The sequence below is a fragment of the Drosophila simulans genome, chromosome 3R, assembly GCF_016746395.2.
Source record: "Drosophila simulans strain w501 chromosome 3R, Prin_Dsim_3.1, whole genome shotgun sequence".
Lineage (NCBI taxonomy): Eukaryota > Metazoa > Arthropoda > Insecta > Diptera > Drosophilidae > Drosophila > Drosophila simulans.
This window is the reverse complement of record NC_052523.2, coordinates 4,469,834-4,487,548: the sequence shown is the minus strand read 5'-3', so window position 1 is coordinate 4,487,548 and position 17,715 is coordinate 4,469,834. Positions and strand designations below refer to the sequence as shown.

At 44.3% G+C, this 17,715-nt stretch overlaps 7 protein-coding genes across 17 annotated transcripts; 4 read left to right on the top strand and 3 right to left on the bottom strand.

Annotated features, from left to right (window-relative positions):
- The first annotated feature begins 394 nt into the window (after positions 1–394).
- On the top strand, positions 395–2,725 carry LOC6727159 (probable basic-leucine zipper transcription factor R). Its single transcript, XM_016175821.3, has 3 exons — positions 395–1,506; positions 1,913–2,335; positions 2,396–2,725. Exons 1-3 carry the CDS (start codon positions 529–531, stop codon positions 2,519–2,521), a joined length of 1,527 nt encoding a protein of 508 aa, XP_016033647.1. The 5' UTR covers positions 395–528; the 3' UTR covers positions 2,522–2,725.
- Positions 2,609–4,410, bottom strand: LOC6727158. Its single transcript, XM_016176295.3, has 4 exons — positions 4,270–4,410; positions 4,003–4,162; positions 3,513–3,929; positions 2,609–3,452 (listed from the first exon to the last, which is right to left on the bottom strand). Exons 2-4 carry the CDS (start codon positions 4,142–4,144, stop codon positions 2,764–2,766), a joined length of 1,248 nt encoding a protein of 415 aa, XP_016033646.1. The 5' UTR covers positions 4,145–4,162; positions 4,270–4,410; the 3' UTR covers positions 2,609–2,763.
- A 149-nt stretch (positions 4,411–4,559) lies between these two features.
- Positions 4,560–5,664, top strand: LOC6727157 (acylphosphatase-2). The gene is made up of 4 exons (XM_002102514.4): positions 4,560–4,772; positions 4,827–4,843; positions 4,969–5,078; positions 5,131–5,664. Exons 1-4 carry the CDS (start codon positions 4,568–4,570, stop codon positions 5,246–5,248), a joined length of 450 nt encoding a protein of 149 aa, XP_002102550.1. The 5' UTR covers positions 4,560–4,567; the 3' UTR covers positions 5,249–5,664.
- Positions 5,538–7,711, top strand: LOC6727156 (aldo-keto reductase family 1 member A1). Its single transcript, XM_002102513.4, has 5 exons — positions 5,538–5,752; positions 6,132–6,312; positions 6,680–6,807; positions 6,868–7,427; positions 7,489–7,711. Exons 1-5 carry the CDS (start codon positions 5,681–5,683, stop codon positions 7,535–7,537), a joined length of 990 nt encoding a protein of 329 aa, XP_002102549.1. The 5' UTR covers positions 5,538–5,680; the 3' UTR covers positions 7,538–7,711.
- Positions 7,601–12,206, bottom strand: LOC6727155 (transmembrane protein 245). 11 transcript variants are annotated; one of them, XR_006541986.1, is made up of 10 exons: positions 11,956–12,206; positions 11,305–11,856; positions 10,592–11,197; positions 9,992–10,532; positions 9,574–9,764; positions 9,084–9,493; positions 8,866–9,018; positions 8,774–8,809; positions 8,473–8,719; positions 7,922–8,392 (listed from the first exon to the last, which is right to left on the bottom strand). XR_006541986.1 is itself a non-coding variant. In XM_016176287.3 (9 exons), the coding sequence occupies exons 2-9, from the start codon at positions 11,827–11,829 to the stop codon at positions 7,716–7,718; spliced, it is 2,613 nt and encodes an 870-aa protein (XP_016033638.1). In that variant the 5' UTR covers positions 11,830–11,856; positions 11,956–12,206; the 3' UTR covers positions 7,601–7,715. The 11 variants fall into 11 exon arrangements, 7 of the variants coding, with proteins under 7 accessions (XP_016033638.1, XP_044779413.1, XP_044779414.1 ...); XR_006541987.1 differs by having other exon boundaries at positions 9,574–9,752; positions 11,956–12,205; XR_001599927.3 differs by having other exon boundaries at positions 9,574–9,776; positions 11,956–12,204.
- A 100-nt stretch (positions 12,207–12,306) lies between these two features.
- On the top strand, positions 12,307–13,210 carry LOC6727154. Its single transcript, XM_002102511.4, has 4 exons — positions 12,307–12,462; positions 12,527–12,654; positions 12,726–12,821; positions 12,875–13,210. Exons 1-4 carry the CDS (start codon positions 12,456–12,458, stop codon positions 12,929–12,931), a joined length of 288 nt encoding a protein of 95 aa, XP_002102547.1. The 5' UTR covers positions 12,307–12,455; the 3' UTR covers positions 12,932–13,210.
- On the bottom strand, positions 12,651–13,893 carry LOC6727153. The gene is made up of 3 exons (XM_002102510.4): positions 13,234–13,893; positions 13,088–13,165; positions 12,651–13,023 (listed from the first exon to the last, which is right to left on the bottom strand). Exons 1-3 carry the CDS (start codon positions 13,690–13,692, stop codon positions 12,895–12,897), a joined length of 666 nt encoding a protein of 221 aa, XP_002102546.1. The 5' UTR covers positions 13,693–13,893; the 3' UTR covers positions 12,651–12,894.
- Positions 13,894–17,715: the final 3,822 nt, after the last annotated feature.

The window sequence follows — 17,715 nt, the reverse complement described above, 5'->3', positions numbered from 1 at the left end:
TAGTATTTGGTTTTATTAAATAGAAAGAACACGAATGAGATTTTAAGAAACTCAGTCGTACAAGAGCGGGATTATTTTAATACAAAAGTTTGGGCAAAAATGGTTTTTAAAAATCAAGACCTTAAAACTATCCGACATGAATTAAATTATATACCCTTGGTAACAATAAACTATATATTGTATCAATATGTTTTGTAATTTTAATTTTTTATGTTGTATATAGGGATCTGTAATGTATTCCTATTTTTATTTACTTTTTCATACACCCCCCTCAAATTGGCGAACTTTGGTGTAGATTGAATATCAGCAGTTGTCAAGCACGCAACCAAACCTGAATACACTTAATTAAGTGGGCATCTCAAACAAAACCGATATCCTACATTAGTCGAAATTGGCGAATCAGCAGTGACCGATGACAATACCAATCGCCTATCGCTGCTGCTCGAGAAACAACAAAAGAGAACAGAGAGAAAAAACGCGTAGTAGCAGCTTAATTAACAAAATTCGTGGTGAATGCGCTAGCATAACATGGAAGATGTCCCGGTCAAGATAGTCGAGCGCTACAAACCACCGCCTGCCGTGTACCACCTGCCGCAGGCGACCCTCAATCGGCTGTCGCAATTCCGAGAAGGTTTCTACACGGATCATCCGGATTACCAGTATGACTGTCAGCTGGAGCGGGCCGTGCTGAGTCAGGCGCAACGATGGCGCCACCTGCGTCGCCAGCAGCGCGAGGAGCGAGCCAGTCGCCAGGAGCGCCGCAAGGAGGAACGCCAAAGGGCGCTGGAGGCGAAGCAGAAGGAGATGCTTGGAGCAGTTGATTATCCAAGTGCGGACGACTTGTCATCGGATGAGGACGAGAAGGGGCAGAAGAAGCACGAGCCCGAGAAGAGGGAGGAGGAACAGCAACAGCAGCCACCACCTCCAATCACCGCTGAGTCACGCGACTCTTCCCACGAACCAAAGTCAATAAGTGTGTGTAATTTTCACAATATCTTGCAGCCCACCATTCTGAGCGCCACTCCAGTGGTCAGTCCGCAGACGTTGCACAAGCGGAACAGCTCCCTAAACTACGCAGACTTTGAATACAATATGAACTCTACACCTTTCGACAATATCGAGCTGAAGACCATCAACGATCTGGACATACTAGCTCAGGTGTTGCACCAGACACAGCTGGAGAAGCGCATAGATCAACAGCAGCAGGAGCAGCAGCAGCAGCAGGCGCAGCTGCAGCAGGGGGAACACCAGCAGCAGCAGGAGCCGCCGCATGAGGATCATTCCAAGGAGGTGCAATCCGGCAATGAAGTGCCAGCTCCGGTGGAGCTAGCAGTGACTACGCTGGCGGAGACCAAAGCGACGCTCGACAGCGTCAATTTCCATGTTCACTGTGATGATAACGAGAACACGGGCGAGCCAAGCCACATTCCAGCCACGGCTCTATACCCAATGCAAATGTACAGCGCTTCCGCCCAGCAGCCGCTGCATAAACCGGAACACTTCCAGGTGGGACACTTTTAACTAGTTAAAGAGCCTTAATAATATGTTATCCTTGATTCTTTTGAATGTCGCACTATTCTTGTATTCTCAAATTCGAATCCTCATTACTCATTAAATTGTAATAAAAGAGGAAATTGATCATTCACTAGCAGTACCATTTAATCGGGTTGATTTTTGCGCACTTTCAGGTAGAAAATAAATAATTATTTAAAAATCGATAGTGGGGCTCTTGCTCAAACTAATTAGGACCACAATTGAGGCTACAACATTTTGACAGAGCTTGAGACAGAGTTTAACATGGTCTTATTACAAACCAAGTATTAGTACGATACACAATATTTCACTTCTAATTAAAAACAAGTTTTTTTCAGATGCTCTGAATTCAAATATGGGCTAATTATTATTTTCGCAGGTGTACCACATGCAGGGCTACAGTCACCAGCCCCTCTACTCTCCGCAGCAGCATCCTTACCAACAGTTTAGCAACTACCAAGTCAATGGATTCGGGACTCCCAACCATTTAAAGGCTCCTCCAGCGCCTTCCTCCGTGCTTGCGCTCAGCCAGTCGGAGGACGAGGTGGCCACTAAGTCAAGGAGTGTGCCTGACATCCTGCGGGAGCTGAAGACGGAGCTGCAGCAGGCGGAGAAGCGTCGTACCCGCCTGCACAGTCACAACGCGGAGCAGCAGCCAACGGTGGATTTAGCGGTGGACAGAAACTCCTTTAGGGAGCTGGCTGGTCCGGCACAGAAGTTGGCCCAACGGATCAGTACTATGGGTTTCCCTCTGGAACGGGTGGCAAAGGTGGTTAATCTGTGCGGTATCGATGATAAAAAGGTAAGTCAATTTCGGAAACTTTTGCAAAAACCATTATTCCGATCTGGGAGTTCTTTTCAGATTATCGAACACCTTATTCCACTGGGAGAACTTCTGGACCTCGGGTTTGATGAATCGAAAATCTCGGCGGCGCTCCTCAAGTTCAATAATAATAAGGACAAGGCGCTGGACTATCTAATCAACTAGTGTAATTTAGTGGAAACCTTTTGTACGGCCGGCTTTTACCCCCATGCCCAAACTCCCCAATCCCTACCCAATTAGCTTACAAAGATGACTCCTCTAAATGTATATTTAATTATTACAAGTTCTCAAGAGATATTCCTTGCTTAAGTTGGGAGTTTAATGCTTCAGAATCCTCAGCAGCAGAATAAATATAAGTCCGTAAAATAAGCACATTATGTTGGCTTTTTAGTCAATTCCGATCCTTATTAATTCATGCTCAACATAAGCAGATTAATAGCGTGTTCCACATTCCCATCGGAAAGTTCTAGATAACTAACGTTCTGAGTGTGATTAATGAAGCCCATGGCGGCCATGGTACGCAGTTGTTCGGTGAACCGATGGCGACGATAGCGGCGTGGCAGCACATCACTGTCGTCTCCACCATCGTCCTCGTCATCCACATCATCGGCTGCTGCTGTGCCGTCTTGCTCTGGTACTGGTCCTCCTCCGGATTCCACCTCCATGTTCTCCACCGGCGCCGGTTGATCCTGCGACAGGGACTGAAAAGCGCGGGCCAGCTCGTTGCGGAACAACTCTGACGATATGGATCCGCTGCTGACGGCTCCACTGCTGCTTCCTGCGCCTGTTCCCGATGCTCCTCCAACGCCTGCTAGTGGCGCCGAGGTGGTTCTTGGTCTTTCATCACCCTGCAGGGCCTCGTCCGCGTTTCTCTGCGCAATATTCGACAGTGAATTAAACGAGGTCACGTTAGCCAACGCGTTAGCCAGTTGCTGGCGGCTAATCTGACGAATGTTTGCCATCTCATCACGCCGATTGGCGGCTGCGGCAGCTGCCACGGCTGTGCTGCTGCTTCCACCACTGCTGCTGCTGCCTGCACCCAGAGAGTTTTCCTCCTCTGACGAAGTCGTGGACTCCGAGGCAGCCTGCTCCTGCACTAAAAAGGAAGAAACGGGTTGTAAGATATACAAATCAGGAAAGATACGGCTTTAGTTACACTGCGTGGCCGAGCTATTCCTGGCTAGTTCCTTGCGAATAGTGTCCACTATGAATGGAGCGGCCTCGCAGATGAGGGGATAATCCTTAACGAGATTCTGGACCACCTCCGGCTCGTGCAGCATGTTGAACAGTACGGAGTCGCGAATAAGAGCCTGCGCTCCCAGATTTCGCCTAAATTCCGGATACTCGGCGAGTATCTTCTGTAGAATGTTGAACCGCGAGGTGACGCTGATCTGCAGGTGCGAGGTCAACGAAAACAGCTCTTGGATATGCTTCGTGTTGATCTCTGTGGCCGCTGGCGGCACATACGGCGAGTAACGTTTAATCTTCTGAAAGCAGTGGATCACGGCGTTGGGCTGCAGCATTCGGTTGAGGGTGTCCGCGTCCTCCAGCACGCGACCGTGGTGGATGATCTCTGCAAGTGCGCAGCAGATGACTTGACACAATAGAGACAATGGACAGCAATTTGAATCCCGAGGGTCACTCACCCAACTCGCTGGCGTCGAATTGCAAGTGCATCTCCTTGGTCACCACCGCCTTCAAGTAGGCCACATCCCGCGTCAGATCGATGTTGTGTAGGGGATGCACATCGCTCAGCTTGTTCTTCAGAAGCGCGTACAAGGTATGCATAGTGCGATGATGTAGTATCTGCGTAATATTTGTTATTCACTATTTTGTCTGGATGATTTTGTTTTGTTCAAAGACAGGTCGGAACTGGTTCCAACGAACCGCCTTGAACACAGGGTGACCCTTACACGCCCCGATATCCCAAACCAGACTTATCGGCTCGACCGACGATTTTAAAAGGCTAAAAAAAAAGCTAGATCTAAAAATACCGCTCTAAGTTTGGTGTCGAATTTTTAACAAAAGTGTTCATTTGTTGACAATAAGAAAACATAACTTGTGCTATTGTTTTTGTTTTACCTTATTCAAGTCATTTCATTTTAAATGCACTGTTTATTATGCCATTGAAATTCAAGGTGACCCAAATAAAACGACCTATCGATTTTTGACAGTTACCGCTCCAAATATGTCAAATATACGAGTTGTAAAATGACCTCACAAGAAACGCAGACTGAGGGTGGACGTAGGAGGGTCACCCTTCCACCTTCGACACCAGATAAAGATACACCATCCAAAAAAGGCAGCGATGAGCCCAACAGAATTTCGCACACAGAGTTCCAAAAAAGAGTAACATCGGACAGAAGCGATGAGGCGGTCTTCAGCTGCCAATTCGAAGTGTTCGGGATTGTGCAAGGTAGGGTATTCGCAAAACGGATAGTCGCAATAATAAGTTATCTGGCACCCACAGGCGTTTCATTTCGAATGGTAAGAACTTGCTGGGAGATAGGATCTTCAAAAACCCAACACTTTGAGCATCGGATCTTCAGCTTCCCTATATTATTGAGGTATATGTGTAATCTCCTATCCGTTATCCAATTCCCATGTTTTAGTACACCTTGCGAAGAGCTCAAAAGCTGGGAGTCCGGGGTTGGTGCAAAAACACCAACGAGAATACGGTGAAGGGCGAAATTCAAGCACACCGACATTCCTTTGAGTCCATGTGAGTGATTTTTTCCATTCAAAGTTTGATTATCAAGCCCGTTCTTTTACAGGCGCCTCTGGCTAAAGCACACCGGCAGCCCCACCAGTCGAATTGACAAATGCATTTTCAGTGAGACTACAGAACTTGCAGAATTCACGTTCACCAACTTCACCATAGTGGTGGATTAGTTAGTTGTTCTTTAAAGCTAAAATTAATTTAGAAACGGAATTCAATTTTCTTACACACGCTTATACATTATTTGGATATGAGTTAAAATTTTTCTTTTGTTATAAAATTAAATCTAACTAAAATGCAAAGCGCAGTAATGACGTTTTTAATAATTACCTTTAACCAAATAAATTAGTCTGATATTGTTCTTATTAGGTAAATTTATTTTTAAATTCGATTGTTCTGTTAAACAAATATCGACTAGTAAGACCGCGCTTTGGAAAAGGCAGAATCTCATTGGATTGGGTGTGATAAGTGGGCCGGTGAATGGGTCGTAGCTTCTTGTTTAATTTCAATTCAATCCTCGAAGCAACAGGTTGTGCAGCAGCTTTTCCATTTAATCTGTTACTCAAGTCTGTTTAAGTGTACAAGTAATCTTAAATCAATACAAAATGGTCAACACCAAGTTCTTAACGTTCAACAATGGAGAGAATATGCCCGTGATTGGCATCGGCACCTGGCAGGTATTTATAATCACGATTCTGTAATTTCATAGATTGATTGTAAGTGGTTAATGGATAATGGATATTCGAATCTTAATGCTTTTGTTACAACTTATTAATGACCTCAACAAATCGCTGACACGTCATTTAAATCTCTTGAAATTCCGATTCCGATGCAATCAACAATTTGGTTTGTGCTGGGGACTTTAGACCGGTTTTCAAAAACAAACAATAAACCTCCATTCATATCCACTGGTGGGCTGGACTTTCTCTGGGCATGGGAGAAAAAATAACCGTTGTAAATCGAGTTTGAAGATCTTCGGGTAGTGTAGATAATACAAATACTATAATCAATATATATTCAATACCACTAAACCGCATTTTCATCACCACAATGCAGGCATCTGATGAGGAAATCGAAACCGCCATCGACGCGGCTTTGGAAGCTGGGTATCGCCACATAGACACGGCGCCAGTCTACGGCAATGAGAAGGCCATCGGAAGAGTCCTCAAGCGTTGGCTGGACGCCGGCAAGGTCAAGCGGGAGGAGCTGTTCATTGTGACCAAGGTGCCACCCGTTTGTAAGTAGCATTTTGGTAGTTGGATCCAATGGTATTTCTAATTTCCATATATACATTTATAAATAGTTCCTATATTCTATGCCCACCAAAGCATTTCACCACAGCTACCAATATTCTTTTTGATATTCTAGAATAGACTATGAACCTTTTTTCAAAAAACCAACATAGACTTGTTCAACGTTCATATTTTCAATTTAAAAACATTATTATTATCACCACATGACTCTTTGATATGATGGATGAACCTGATCTGAAAGATTATTTTAGATAGACTATAAATGTAGCTGTGAGAGTTTTCATAGTCGTTATAGTAAGCCTATAGTCCAGTTATTGCAAAAATAATATAACCGACTAATCCTTGTTCTAGCCAACCGCCCCCACGAAGTTGAGCCAACCATCAAAAAGTCGCTGGAAGATCTGCAACTGGATTATGTGGACTTGTATTTGGTGCACACTCCCTTCACAATTAATATCAACGAGGACGGAAGTTTCAAGGTATGTGTGCTACGGAATCTAATACCAACTTCTATATACATCTCGATCATTAACATTCAGGTCGACAAGGATGGCCTGATGGAGGTTGACGTTACCACGAACCACGCAGCCATCTGGGTTGCTATGGAGGCCCTGGTGGAGAAGGGTCTCACCAAGTCCATTGGCGTATCCAACTTCAGCAAGGATCAGGTGGCCCGTCTGTTGAAGAACTGCAAGATCCGGCCGGCCAACAACCAGATCGAGCACCACGTTTACTTGCAGCAGAGAGATCTGGTCGACTTCTGCAAGTCCGAAAACATTACCGTAACCGCCTACTCCCCGCTGGGATCCAAGGGAATCGCCAAGTTTAATGCTGGAGCGGGCATCGTGAGGAATCTGCCGGACCTGATGGACATCCCTGAGGTGAAGGAGATTGCCGCCAGCCATGGCAAGACGCCAGCGCAGGTCCTGCTCCGCTGGATTATCGACACTGGTGTATCCGCCATTCCCAAGAGCACGAATCCCGCTCGCCTTAAGCAGAATCTGGACGTCTTCGATTTCGAACTGACGGCCGAGGAGGTGGCCAAGTTGTCCAGCCTGGACCAGAATATTCGAATCTGTGACTTTGCATTCTTCCATGGGTATGAAAATATGTTTTTAGTTAATCCCTCTATTTTATCGCGATCTTTATTTTGTTTACAGTGTGGAAAGGCATCCTGAGTTTACCTTCAAGAATCAGTACACGAACTAATATAGTTATATAAAAGCAATTCAAATTTGCGCAGTAAATTCTTTTCCAAAACATTACTTTGTGTCGAAAGTATAGGAAAGCAACCATTTATTTTGTAAAAGTTATAAAAAAGTAATTACTCGCATTTCGGTCATTATACACACATAAAATGTAGTTATGATATTTACATACAAATTCATTACTGGTTTTCTTTGGTATTCAACAGTTGAAATGTCTTGGTTTTCGTTACGATTTTCAGCTCAACAGGTTTTCCCTCTGCGACAGACTTTCCATCCGTGTTATCGTTCGTTTTTATTGTACTGTCGTTAACAGTTTCGTTGACCCTTCGAGTATTCGAGCTGGAAAACAACTTTCAAATTCAGAAGAGCTTGCATTCAGCGTTGGTTAGTTAGTACAGAAATATATTTGCAACACATTTTGTATCTAAGTTTAAACACATCACAATTTTACATTAAGCAATTAGTAGCGAGCACGATATCGGTACTTAAAGGCTTTGGAAATGTTTCGCGACTACAAACAATTCGAGGTACATTTTGTATGTAAGAACACTAAGATCGATAGAAGAGATATTAAGGAGCGCTTGCTGCATAGACGGCATATTGAATACTTAAAAACTTTAGTACTAATAAAAATCAAAGTTCGCAAGGCCGTAAGATTTGCAACTGAGAAACGAACAACAATAGTTAAAGGAAGCTCCAGCCTAAGTCTAGGGTATGATATTCGGGCCAATCTCATTTTGATTGTCAGGTATTTGGCCACACAGCTTATGTTAGTTCGCAGTTCGAGTATTAAAAGGAAATTCGTAGTTACTGGTCCATGCCAACTCACGTGGTCCGCTCCTCGTCCGTACTGTTCCTGAAATTCAGTAGAGGATTTTCATTAAATTAAGATATATCAAGGAAAAAAGTAGCTTCGGGAAGCCGGAGCTTGTATACCCTTGCAGTCATTAAACATATATAAAAAAAAAAAGAATTTCTTATAGCGAATAAGAACAATTTATGTTCAAACGGGTATCATTTCCATTATTCCGACTGTTACTAAGGCAGCTGTATAATAAAATATTCTGATCCAGGCCGTTTTTGGCAAAGAAAGAACCATTTTGGAAAATTTTCCTTCACGAACAGATGGACATGGCTAGGGAATTCCTGCATTGCAAGCTTCAGACAAAAATCAATATATCCTCTGCAAGGGCATAAAGGTTGTAAGTCTATTAAAGCATGCCAACAAATAACTCACTTCAATTCCTGCCGCACAAGTCTGATGTGGTTCATACTTTGCATGCAAATTAAACAAATTCATCGAATTTGGCTTGGGAAAGTCTAATTTACCTGGGCTCTTGATGACTACGCATGGCCAGCGTGGCCACCTCAAAAAGGCCGATGAAGAAGCAAAGCATCAGAGGTCCGAAAATAGCTCCTTGCCAACCGATCCAATACATTCCGCCTGCTATGGCCAGGCCGTTGAGGTAGGGATGTCCACCACTAAAATGTGAGCAAAATGATAAGAGATTAAATTCCTTTCATCCTACAAACAAAAATGTACTCACCCTTTGAGGTCCGCGTATATAGCAGTTTCAAATGATGATGGCACGAAGAACTGAAGCAGGAACAATATAAGTCCTGCATAGAAACGGTCCTGAGCCAGCCAAAGCTCTAGGAAAGCTGGCACCGCACACCAGTAACTGCCTAGGAAAGGAGCAGCAGCCAACATAGCTGCCAAGGCGGACGGCAGGAACACTATCCGGGCCCCAAAAACCGTATGGACCAACCAGGTGAACAGGCCAGTAAAGGTGGAGCACCTGAACATTGAGACTAGGACTACGGTTATGGAGTTCTCCAGGGCATCGGCGATTTTGATACCCGAGCTGGAATAGCCCAGGTACTTGGTGATCTGCAGAGGCGCGTACTTCTCCTGACTACTCGAGAGCAGGTAGAACAGAGCGGTAAAGAATACAATCTGAAGAATGCATAATTAATAAGTTATTAGTAACTAATTAGTAGTTGGTATGGGCTAAAAGTCTATTTATATACGCTTACCATATCTAGAATAAACTCAATGCACGCTTGTCCACCCGAAAGCACAAGGGATAGAATCTCCCCGGTCACGCCCATTATCATAGACATGTTGGTCCGGATGATGTGCCACAACGACTCTGCAACCTCGAGGATCGTCTGCGTATTGCTTTGCGCCCAGCCGATAATGCCCTGTTTTGCCACTAAAACTAGCTCTTTAAAATGTCCTTGGTTAAATAAACGGCCGTCGGTTAGCAGATGCACACAGTATGAGTTATTTCGTAGACGCAAACGAGTGTTACGGGATGGATGATGGGAGCAAGTACTTAACAAAAGCCCAGAAACCCATGCGAAAACCCCAAAAATGAACTCAAAAAATTTATTAGTAAAACGGGAGGAAAGAAAATCGAAAGAAGCCATAGGGAGGGGAACTTGTGCTTACCTGGATTGTCGACGATTTCGCCAAATGTGCTTTTCAGGGCATCCGTTGGTACCCGCGGTCCGTACGATGAACCGGCCTTATTGAAATCGATCCAATACTGGATGAGCCGGTCCCACACTTCGAGGATCTGCTCCTTCAACTTGGTGGCGTGCACCTTATCGGCGTCTGCCAGCCAGTCGTCTATGTAGGTTTCAATCTTACGGCGACCATAATGGTGAGCGTTATCAAGAGCATCCTCGATGGACGATTGCATGTTGGCAGGCAAGATGTCAATTAGCTCAGGCCGATCTGTGATCGTCTTGTTAATTAAATCCTTGCCCAGGTAAGCCACCTCAATCGTCTCCGAGTAAATGTTCACGCAGAAGAACACGCTTAGAAACACGATGATGAGAAGCATGAGGATGATCATTAGGATGGAGGTGACTGATTCAACGGAGGCCTTTAGTGAATCCCGCACGATAGTGTTGATTTTATAGTTGAGTTCCAGGACACCAGGTAGACAGAGTGGCAGCACGGCAGAATGGTGTTCGATTGCCCAGAACTGCAAACATAAATATAAAAATATAAAGTCATCATTTAAGAATTTTATGTAAAACTCACACGCAGCGCTGCGTAAACTTCGCTAATTTTGTTGTAAACAAACTGAGTAATCCCCGTATACTCTCCTACGGTGTAGATAAGATGCAGAATAACTGGGATTGCCGCTAGGATAAACATCCACACGTTGCGATAGAGGAATGTGCCCAGGCAGGCATAAAAAAGCAGCTTAAAGAACGTGTCGCTCTGGTGACTGGGAGTCTCCGTTCCTGGCTTGACATCAAATGTATCCGTCGAGTCGACAGTGTCACTTAACGATACATCCTCCACATCCGACTGCAGCCCCGGACTCAGTGGCTCATGGCCTGGTCTGCCACAAATGCTGAAGTTGCTTAACGACCGCTCAAAATCGTTCTTGTCGAACAGCTTTTGCAGGCGGTGAAGATATGATCCCGAATCATCTAGGGTCTGCAGATGATACGCCGTAGACGCTGTTACATATGCCATAACCAGTAAAAATACCGGCACCTGCAGGGCGCCCAGAAAGCTACTCAGATAGCCCGCCACAGCTATCCACATGGATTGTCCGGCGACCACGAAGTGGGCACTGTTCTCTGGCTTCCAGAAGAAGTGGACGCAGCTCAAGTAGACCACGATCAAGGAAATGAGCTGCAATCAATTAAAGAAGTTTTGTTATTTCGTTCTTTTCTATATCAACTGGTTTTCCTACGAATTTTTTCGATGACTCACCATCGAAAAATCGACAAGCGACTTACCACGTATACGTTGAGGAATCCAATAATTTGAACGAACAAGCCATGGGAAAAGGTGATCCAATGCCAGATGGCCAGCAGAAAACCCTTCGGTGCGTATAGAACCAGCAGCTTAATGCACCCGGCCACTCCGCATCCGGCCAGGAGGAGTTGCCAGTGTTCGCAGAGCCAACCGATCAGCAACCGCCCGCAATGCTCTGTGGCTTCCAGCGGCGATAGGCAGATCGAGACCAGTACATTGGAGTCGCGCACCTCCAAGCGGTGAAACCAACTGTTTACGCTCTCCGCCAAACGTCGCTTGAATGGGAAGAGCACGGCGCCCATGAGGAAGGCCCACAGCAATGGACGGACGAAGGGCCCAAGAATGAAGCACACAGCCACGAATGCCGCCACTCCTGCGGCGATCAGGAAATTGTACATGGCGGCGCGAAAGCTCTCATGATTCTGGGACCTCATCCGGAGCAGGCGGTTGATCACACTGTCAAAAGAGCGGTCCCGTCGAATGGGAATCGGTTCGGACCGATTCATTTTGTGTGTGCCCGGAGGAACGGGGAACTGCAGTCGGATACAGAAAACCGGATTAGAGCTTCATGTCCATATGAGTAGCAAAGCCGAATGACTGTTCTCGGAACTGCTCCACTGATGGAAACTCACTTTTGATGAAATGCCTCAGTGTTCAGTGGTCAGCAACAGATGGATTCCGACGGGGCCTGGGAGGGATTCCGACAAGGAGATACTAATTTCCGCAACTAGAGGTGGTCATTGGACGAGCAGCTGGCCACTCACTTTATGAGGGGCGGGGAGCGGGCTCACATAAACAAAAATACGTCGTTTCTGCCAAATTACGTCAGGCGGGCAGGGCTGTGAAGTGGGTCGGTTTGCAACACTGGCAGCCAGCCGATACACAGTGCGCATCCCCTAAAACAGAAATAACAACTGGCACAAATTACAATATAAATATTCATATACAAATTTGGACAATAAAGTACACACAATTATATCTTAGAAAAAATTGTCTAGAAGCGTACAAGAAAAAATCTTTACAAATTGGCAATTGATGTGAAACAGACGTGCGTAAAAAGTATACTTACTGTAATGAGGACCCTTTAATCCTTTTCAACACTGGCACATTTTCAAAACAAAAAATAGACGCCATGGAAAGTAAGCGCAATAAAATTAATCTTTATAGTTATAGAAATACATGAATACTACTAATTATTTGCAGACTTTTCGCTGCAGCAGTTGATCGATCTGCAAAATATCCAAAAGGAACTAAACAGCAACAAGGACACGTACCTGAAAACCTACCGCCAAGTACTCAAAAAGAAATTTAGATCAGAACTGAACAATTTGGTAAGTAGCAATTGTAAAATCACAAATTTGCAATATTTACTTTATTCACAATTACATGTAATCTCGCGTAGGTCCGTGCTGATTTCAATATAGTCAAATCCGAGTTAAAGGTTCCACAATTACCACCACTACCTCCAGAAGATGAAAAGAATACATCCACGGTACAGGTAAGTTTGACTAAATGTTATTAAGTCTCTATGTCTAATAAATACTTTAACAGTTCAGCGATATGGCCAAGGACTACGAATTCACTAAGGACTGTTTGTCCTTGCTGTAGGACTCTTCTGATCGGTCTTTGGTGCTGTTCAGCCAATATTTATGCAGCACGCGATATGTGTGCTGCAGACACTCGATTGAGGGGGATTGACACTGGAAAAAAAGAGCTTAATCATTAAATACATATGTACGTTTACATGAACGAAAGTGAACTCACATTGAATAGGGGTATTATAGGGCGCTTCTTGAATTGACTTCCTTTTGTACGTAATATAAGCATATACTTTACGTCCAACTGAATGAGAAACAAAGTGAATAAAACATTAGAATTTTTACGTTATGTTCATCAGCAATAGTTCGTACATCTTCAATAACTTCGTTTAGCACTATGTCTTCGATGTGTCCCCGTTGGACGCAGAGGATCGATTCCCTGCCAAAGGAGCGCACCGTCTCCATTTGGAGTGCCATGTCCCAGCTGTAGAACAAACGTTCCGCCTGCACCAGATTCAGAGTGGATCGGATCAGCAGGATGGCCACGGATGCACATGTTATCAGTGGGTACAGAATGCGGGGCTGCAGGAAACTAATCGTTCTGTTATCAAACCCGCAGGTTCCCACAAAATAAGCGATGGATAGGAACACGAGCAGCAGTAGTCGACGCAACTTGCGCTGCAGTTGGATTCCATGCAGCCGGTTCACCAGTTCGATGCGAACCACGTCGCCGCCGCAGTGCTTGATGCACAGTTCCAAGTCGGCTTCCACGGCTCCTTCATATTTCGCTTGCCGGCTATAATATCTGTGGATCGTTACTTTGGGCTCCATTCCTCGACCAGGTGTTACCAGAGGGTGAAACGGGTTAGCCACCAACTGGTCAAACAGCTGTGGTTTGAAACTAAATTCAAATGGAACAGTTTTCAGCACAGATCACAGTATAAGTATTAGGTCCGTGTATAAATTTATATTTCTTTATATCATTGCAAAGAGGTCTTGCATCCTGCATTTACATCTTTTTAATTTTGTATTTGCGAAAACAAACTAGCTTGTTCCAAAATAGCCATTATATAATCCATGCTAATATCCCGTTTCCACTAATCCGATTTATGATATTTGATGTACACATATTTGCTATATAATAAAGCAGCTACCTTTGCAACGCATTCTTAAATCTCTTAAATTGTTAAAAAGAAGCTTATATGCATATAATTTAGATTTTTGTAAAAAGTGTTTCATTAGTGGTATTTTATATAGTATTTTTTCAATGCGTTTTGATGAAGCCTTACACAAGCTACTTGCTGCAAATCTGAGTGGCGCGAAACGTGAATTTGTTTATCTGAGAAACTGACCAGCAAGTGGAAATATGAATACATATTGATTCGTTACAAGCTGAATTGATTATAATGATCGCTTTAGTATCGTAAATGCATTCCGTTTACCGTTATTCGTGAGTTTTAGGGGCATACTTAGCATTTGAATGAAAACGTGTTTTTGGGCAATCGCAAATAATAAATAAAATGCATATAATATATAGCTTAATTGAATTCATTTAAAATTTACAACCTCTTCTTATGCAAATCCGGAGTGCAGATAATTCCCCCGTGCTGGAAGGCTATCGAATTGCCCGACTTGGAACGCACAGATCCATCAATTAATGTTAGTTAGCTGATTCGTTTGGTTTCTGTGTCAACTAGCTGACCTTGATATATTTTCACGATGGCCGATCAATGTTCAAACACGAACGCCTTGCGCAATTTCTAATGTCTCTCTTGTTTTTATATGCGTACTAAACCCCATCTCCATCTGCACCTTCATCTTTATCTCCATCTCCAGCTTGTCGTCTTCATCAGCTTCGCCATCGTCAGCAGTTTGCGACTTCTCTGGATTTGTGGAATTTTGGGCGAACGAGCTAGTCGCTGATCGATGTGATCGGAACTTGCTCGGAAAGCAGTCGACAAATTTGACCGAAGTGGCTCTGAATGGGAAGCCGTGTTAATTCAGGCTTTATTGATTTAAATCTTTTTCAATTCGTACATATGTACGTGTGTGCATGAGATATTGGCAGATCTTGAAGGGGATTGAGTTATAATCACGGGTTCGTTGGGGGCGGGTTGAAAGGAGAATGACTCGTGCATTGGTTTGTTATTCTTGCCTGTCTTTGGTATTTCACACTTTCGATTGCATTGCTTCAGACTTCAAATTCCACGATAATGTACGGGCGAGAATGATTTGCAGAATCGGAAAATGCCACTTGACTTAACCGTTATTTAATAATCAGAAAAGCACCAGCAGAAATAACAATTGCCGCAATACACTGAGGTATTAACTAGTATATTTGGAATATTAGTCCATTTCATTAACCTTCTTATAAAGATTCAATAGGGTTGTTTTTCACAAAGAAATTGGTTAAATACATACGTATTTTCGGTATCATTTTGTAGATTCTAACCTTTTAATTTTCGAACCGTGTTTAGGTTTTGCAATCCAACGTGGCGGCTGCTTTTGTGGCTTCGAGGGCTTTTGAGACTCCGGCATCGCGAAATCAACGCATCAATCATCTTGGGTTGCACAACTGCAGGGAGGTGCAGTCCAACCAATTGCAGCTTTTCCCAGATGATAGTACCAGTCGCCTTCTACCAATTTGCTCATTAGCACCAGTCCGATGTAAATTCTACTGCCTTGCTATTTAATCGTTCGCGTGATTTTACGATATTTGCAACCTTGAACTCTGGTTTTTATTATCGCCAAGTGCGGATAAGGCCAATAATACTAACGAGCGTCCAAAATAAACAAGCGCCACAAAGAGCTGGATTCGAGTCACAAAAACACTCCTAAGCTTGGCCCAATAAACAATGGTTTTGGCCGGCGATCGACACCCACCATACCACCACCAAAATTGGACGTGGTCCATCTGCGTGGCATCATTGCGATCGTCACCTGGCGCAGCTCGTCCGATTGAGACTTGAATTGAAGTCGATATTTCTGGGCTGAAGGTTGCGCTATTAAGTATACGCCGCGTGTGCTCGCCAAAAACCAAAAGCCAGACTAACGATGAGAAGCGTCTCGGAAAAAAGTCATTGTACTCCGCCAGGGAATGAGCCCTGAATAACCTGACGGTTCCGGCCATTAGGTGTCCGTTTATTTCGGTCGGATCGCTCTGGTCAGCAAAGGCGGATAAACAGAGTATGCCAAATCGATCGGAAGTCGCGGCCAAGTTCCTTCAACTTTGTGATTATGCAATCGCATTGAGAAATTAACACACTGAACTCAAATGGTGAACTGGTGCACTTTCGTTAATGAATTTAATTATATTATGAATATTTTCCAGATTGCTTTAACATTTCGATTTGTATGTAAATTTCTGCAAATGCTCAAGGTTGTATCTCTGGGTATAAAGTGCTTATTTATTTCGATTTTTGTTCACATAAAACTTGTGTTACAATATATTTTCGTGAGCGGCATTAGTTAAAGGACCTGTAGGGCAGCATTCTAACTGTGAAAAACACATTCATGTCTGGTGAATACAGTCGCAGTGTAAATTCTGATGATCAAATGGAAAATTTCAGAGCAAGCGGAAATATTACCAGACATCTCTGTCCATATAAGGAGCATCATTCGGATCTAGCATGGTCAATTCATTGCGAACTTTTCCTCTAGTCATACAGCCACTAGAAAGCCCTTGAACCGATCGTATTCATACTTCCCCCAATATGGCAGACGCGTGTGTCGGATCTGTGAGATGGGATCAGCTTAGGGCCACCAGTCTATACATATTCATCGTCTCCCCCGCCGACTGTTTGCACATGTTAATTTGGCGCGGCTAGATTACATGGTCAGTTACGTGTTATTCGGTTAGAATTCCGCAAAAATATCTTGTGCTCGGCGGCCATGCAGCGGACTTTGAGACGAAAAATGCAAATGTTTGCTTTGTTGCATTGCTTGGGTTTTTTGTCGAAAAAACGCACCAAAAGTGCAGGCTAACGGTGAGATTTTTAGCAGGTAAATTAGAATTAAGGTGGTGTAGAAGGGTCGTTAATTGAGGGTAAGTAAATCGTCAACCAAGCCTCTGTCAAAGTTCGATCCACATGCGGTTGGTAAACCACTGCTCTAATTGCTTAGCTCACAAAAATCGACTACGTAATGTTTCAAGCTCGCACGTCGGGTCCTCCGAAATATCAAGTATCCGCCAGGTTGCCTGCAACATCCAGGTCTCGGTAGCTTCTTTTCCCATTTGGGAATTTGTTTGTTTCACAAGTTCACGGCGCATTTTGGCCGTTTATTGGCCACCACGAAGGCAAACGGAGGAAAGCCAAGTCTTGGTCATTATAAATATTTAAGAGCCCAAGAGACAAACTGGTTTGGCAGCCCCATCTTCTTCTGCTTTTAACCGCATACGTATCCAAAGATTGGGCTTTGTTGCTGGCAACCTTTTCTCCGCTCTCCCTCGCTGCGATTTGATTTGATTTGTGGATACGTTAATTTTTTGCACACTTTTCCGATACGAAGGGCCGGGCCTGTGCAGGGGTTAATTAACGGGCATTCTTGCCGAACTTTGAACTGTGCAATCATCGGCGCGGCCAAGACGCGGCAAAAGTACCGCACCGATATTTGGATTGGCGGCAATTAGCGCCGCACTTGGGTGTGGGTGCAAAGGCAGGTGATACCCCCACTGGCGGATTCCAAGAATTCGATTCCAAAGGGCCGCTGGCCGCTCTCGCTCTCGCTCTGGCATCCTGACGCCCGACCCGATCGCTTCGGCTGTCCGAGCGAGAGCACACATCGACAACCTGTTGCTCAGAACCTGTGGCTAGCGACCGAAGCTTTCGACTTCGGCTCACCTGAACGCCAGCG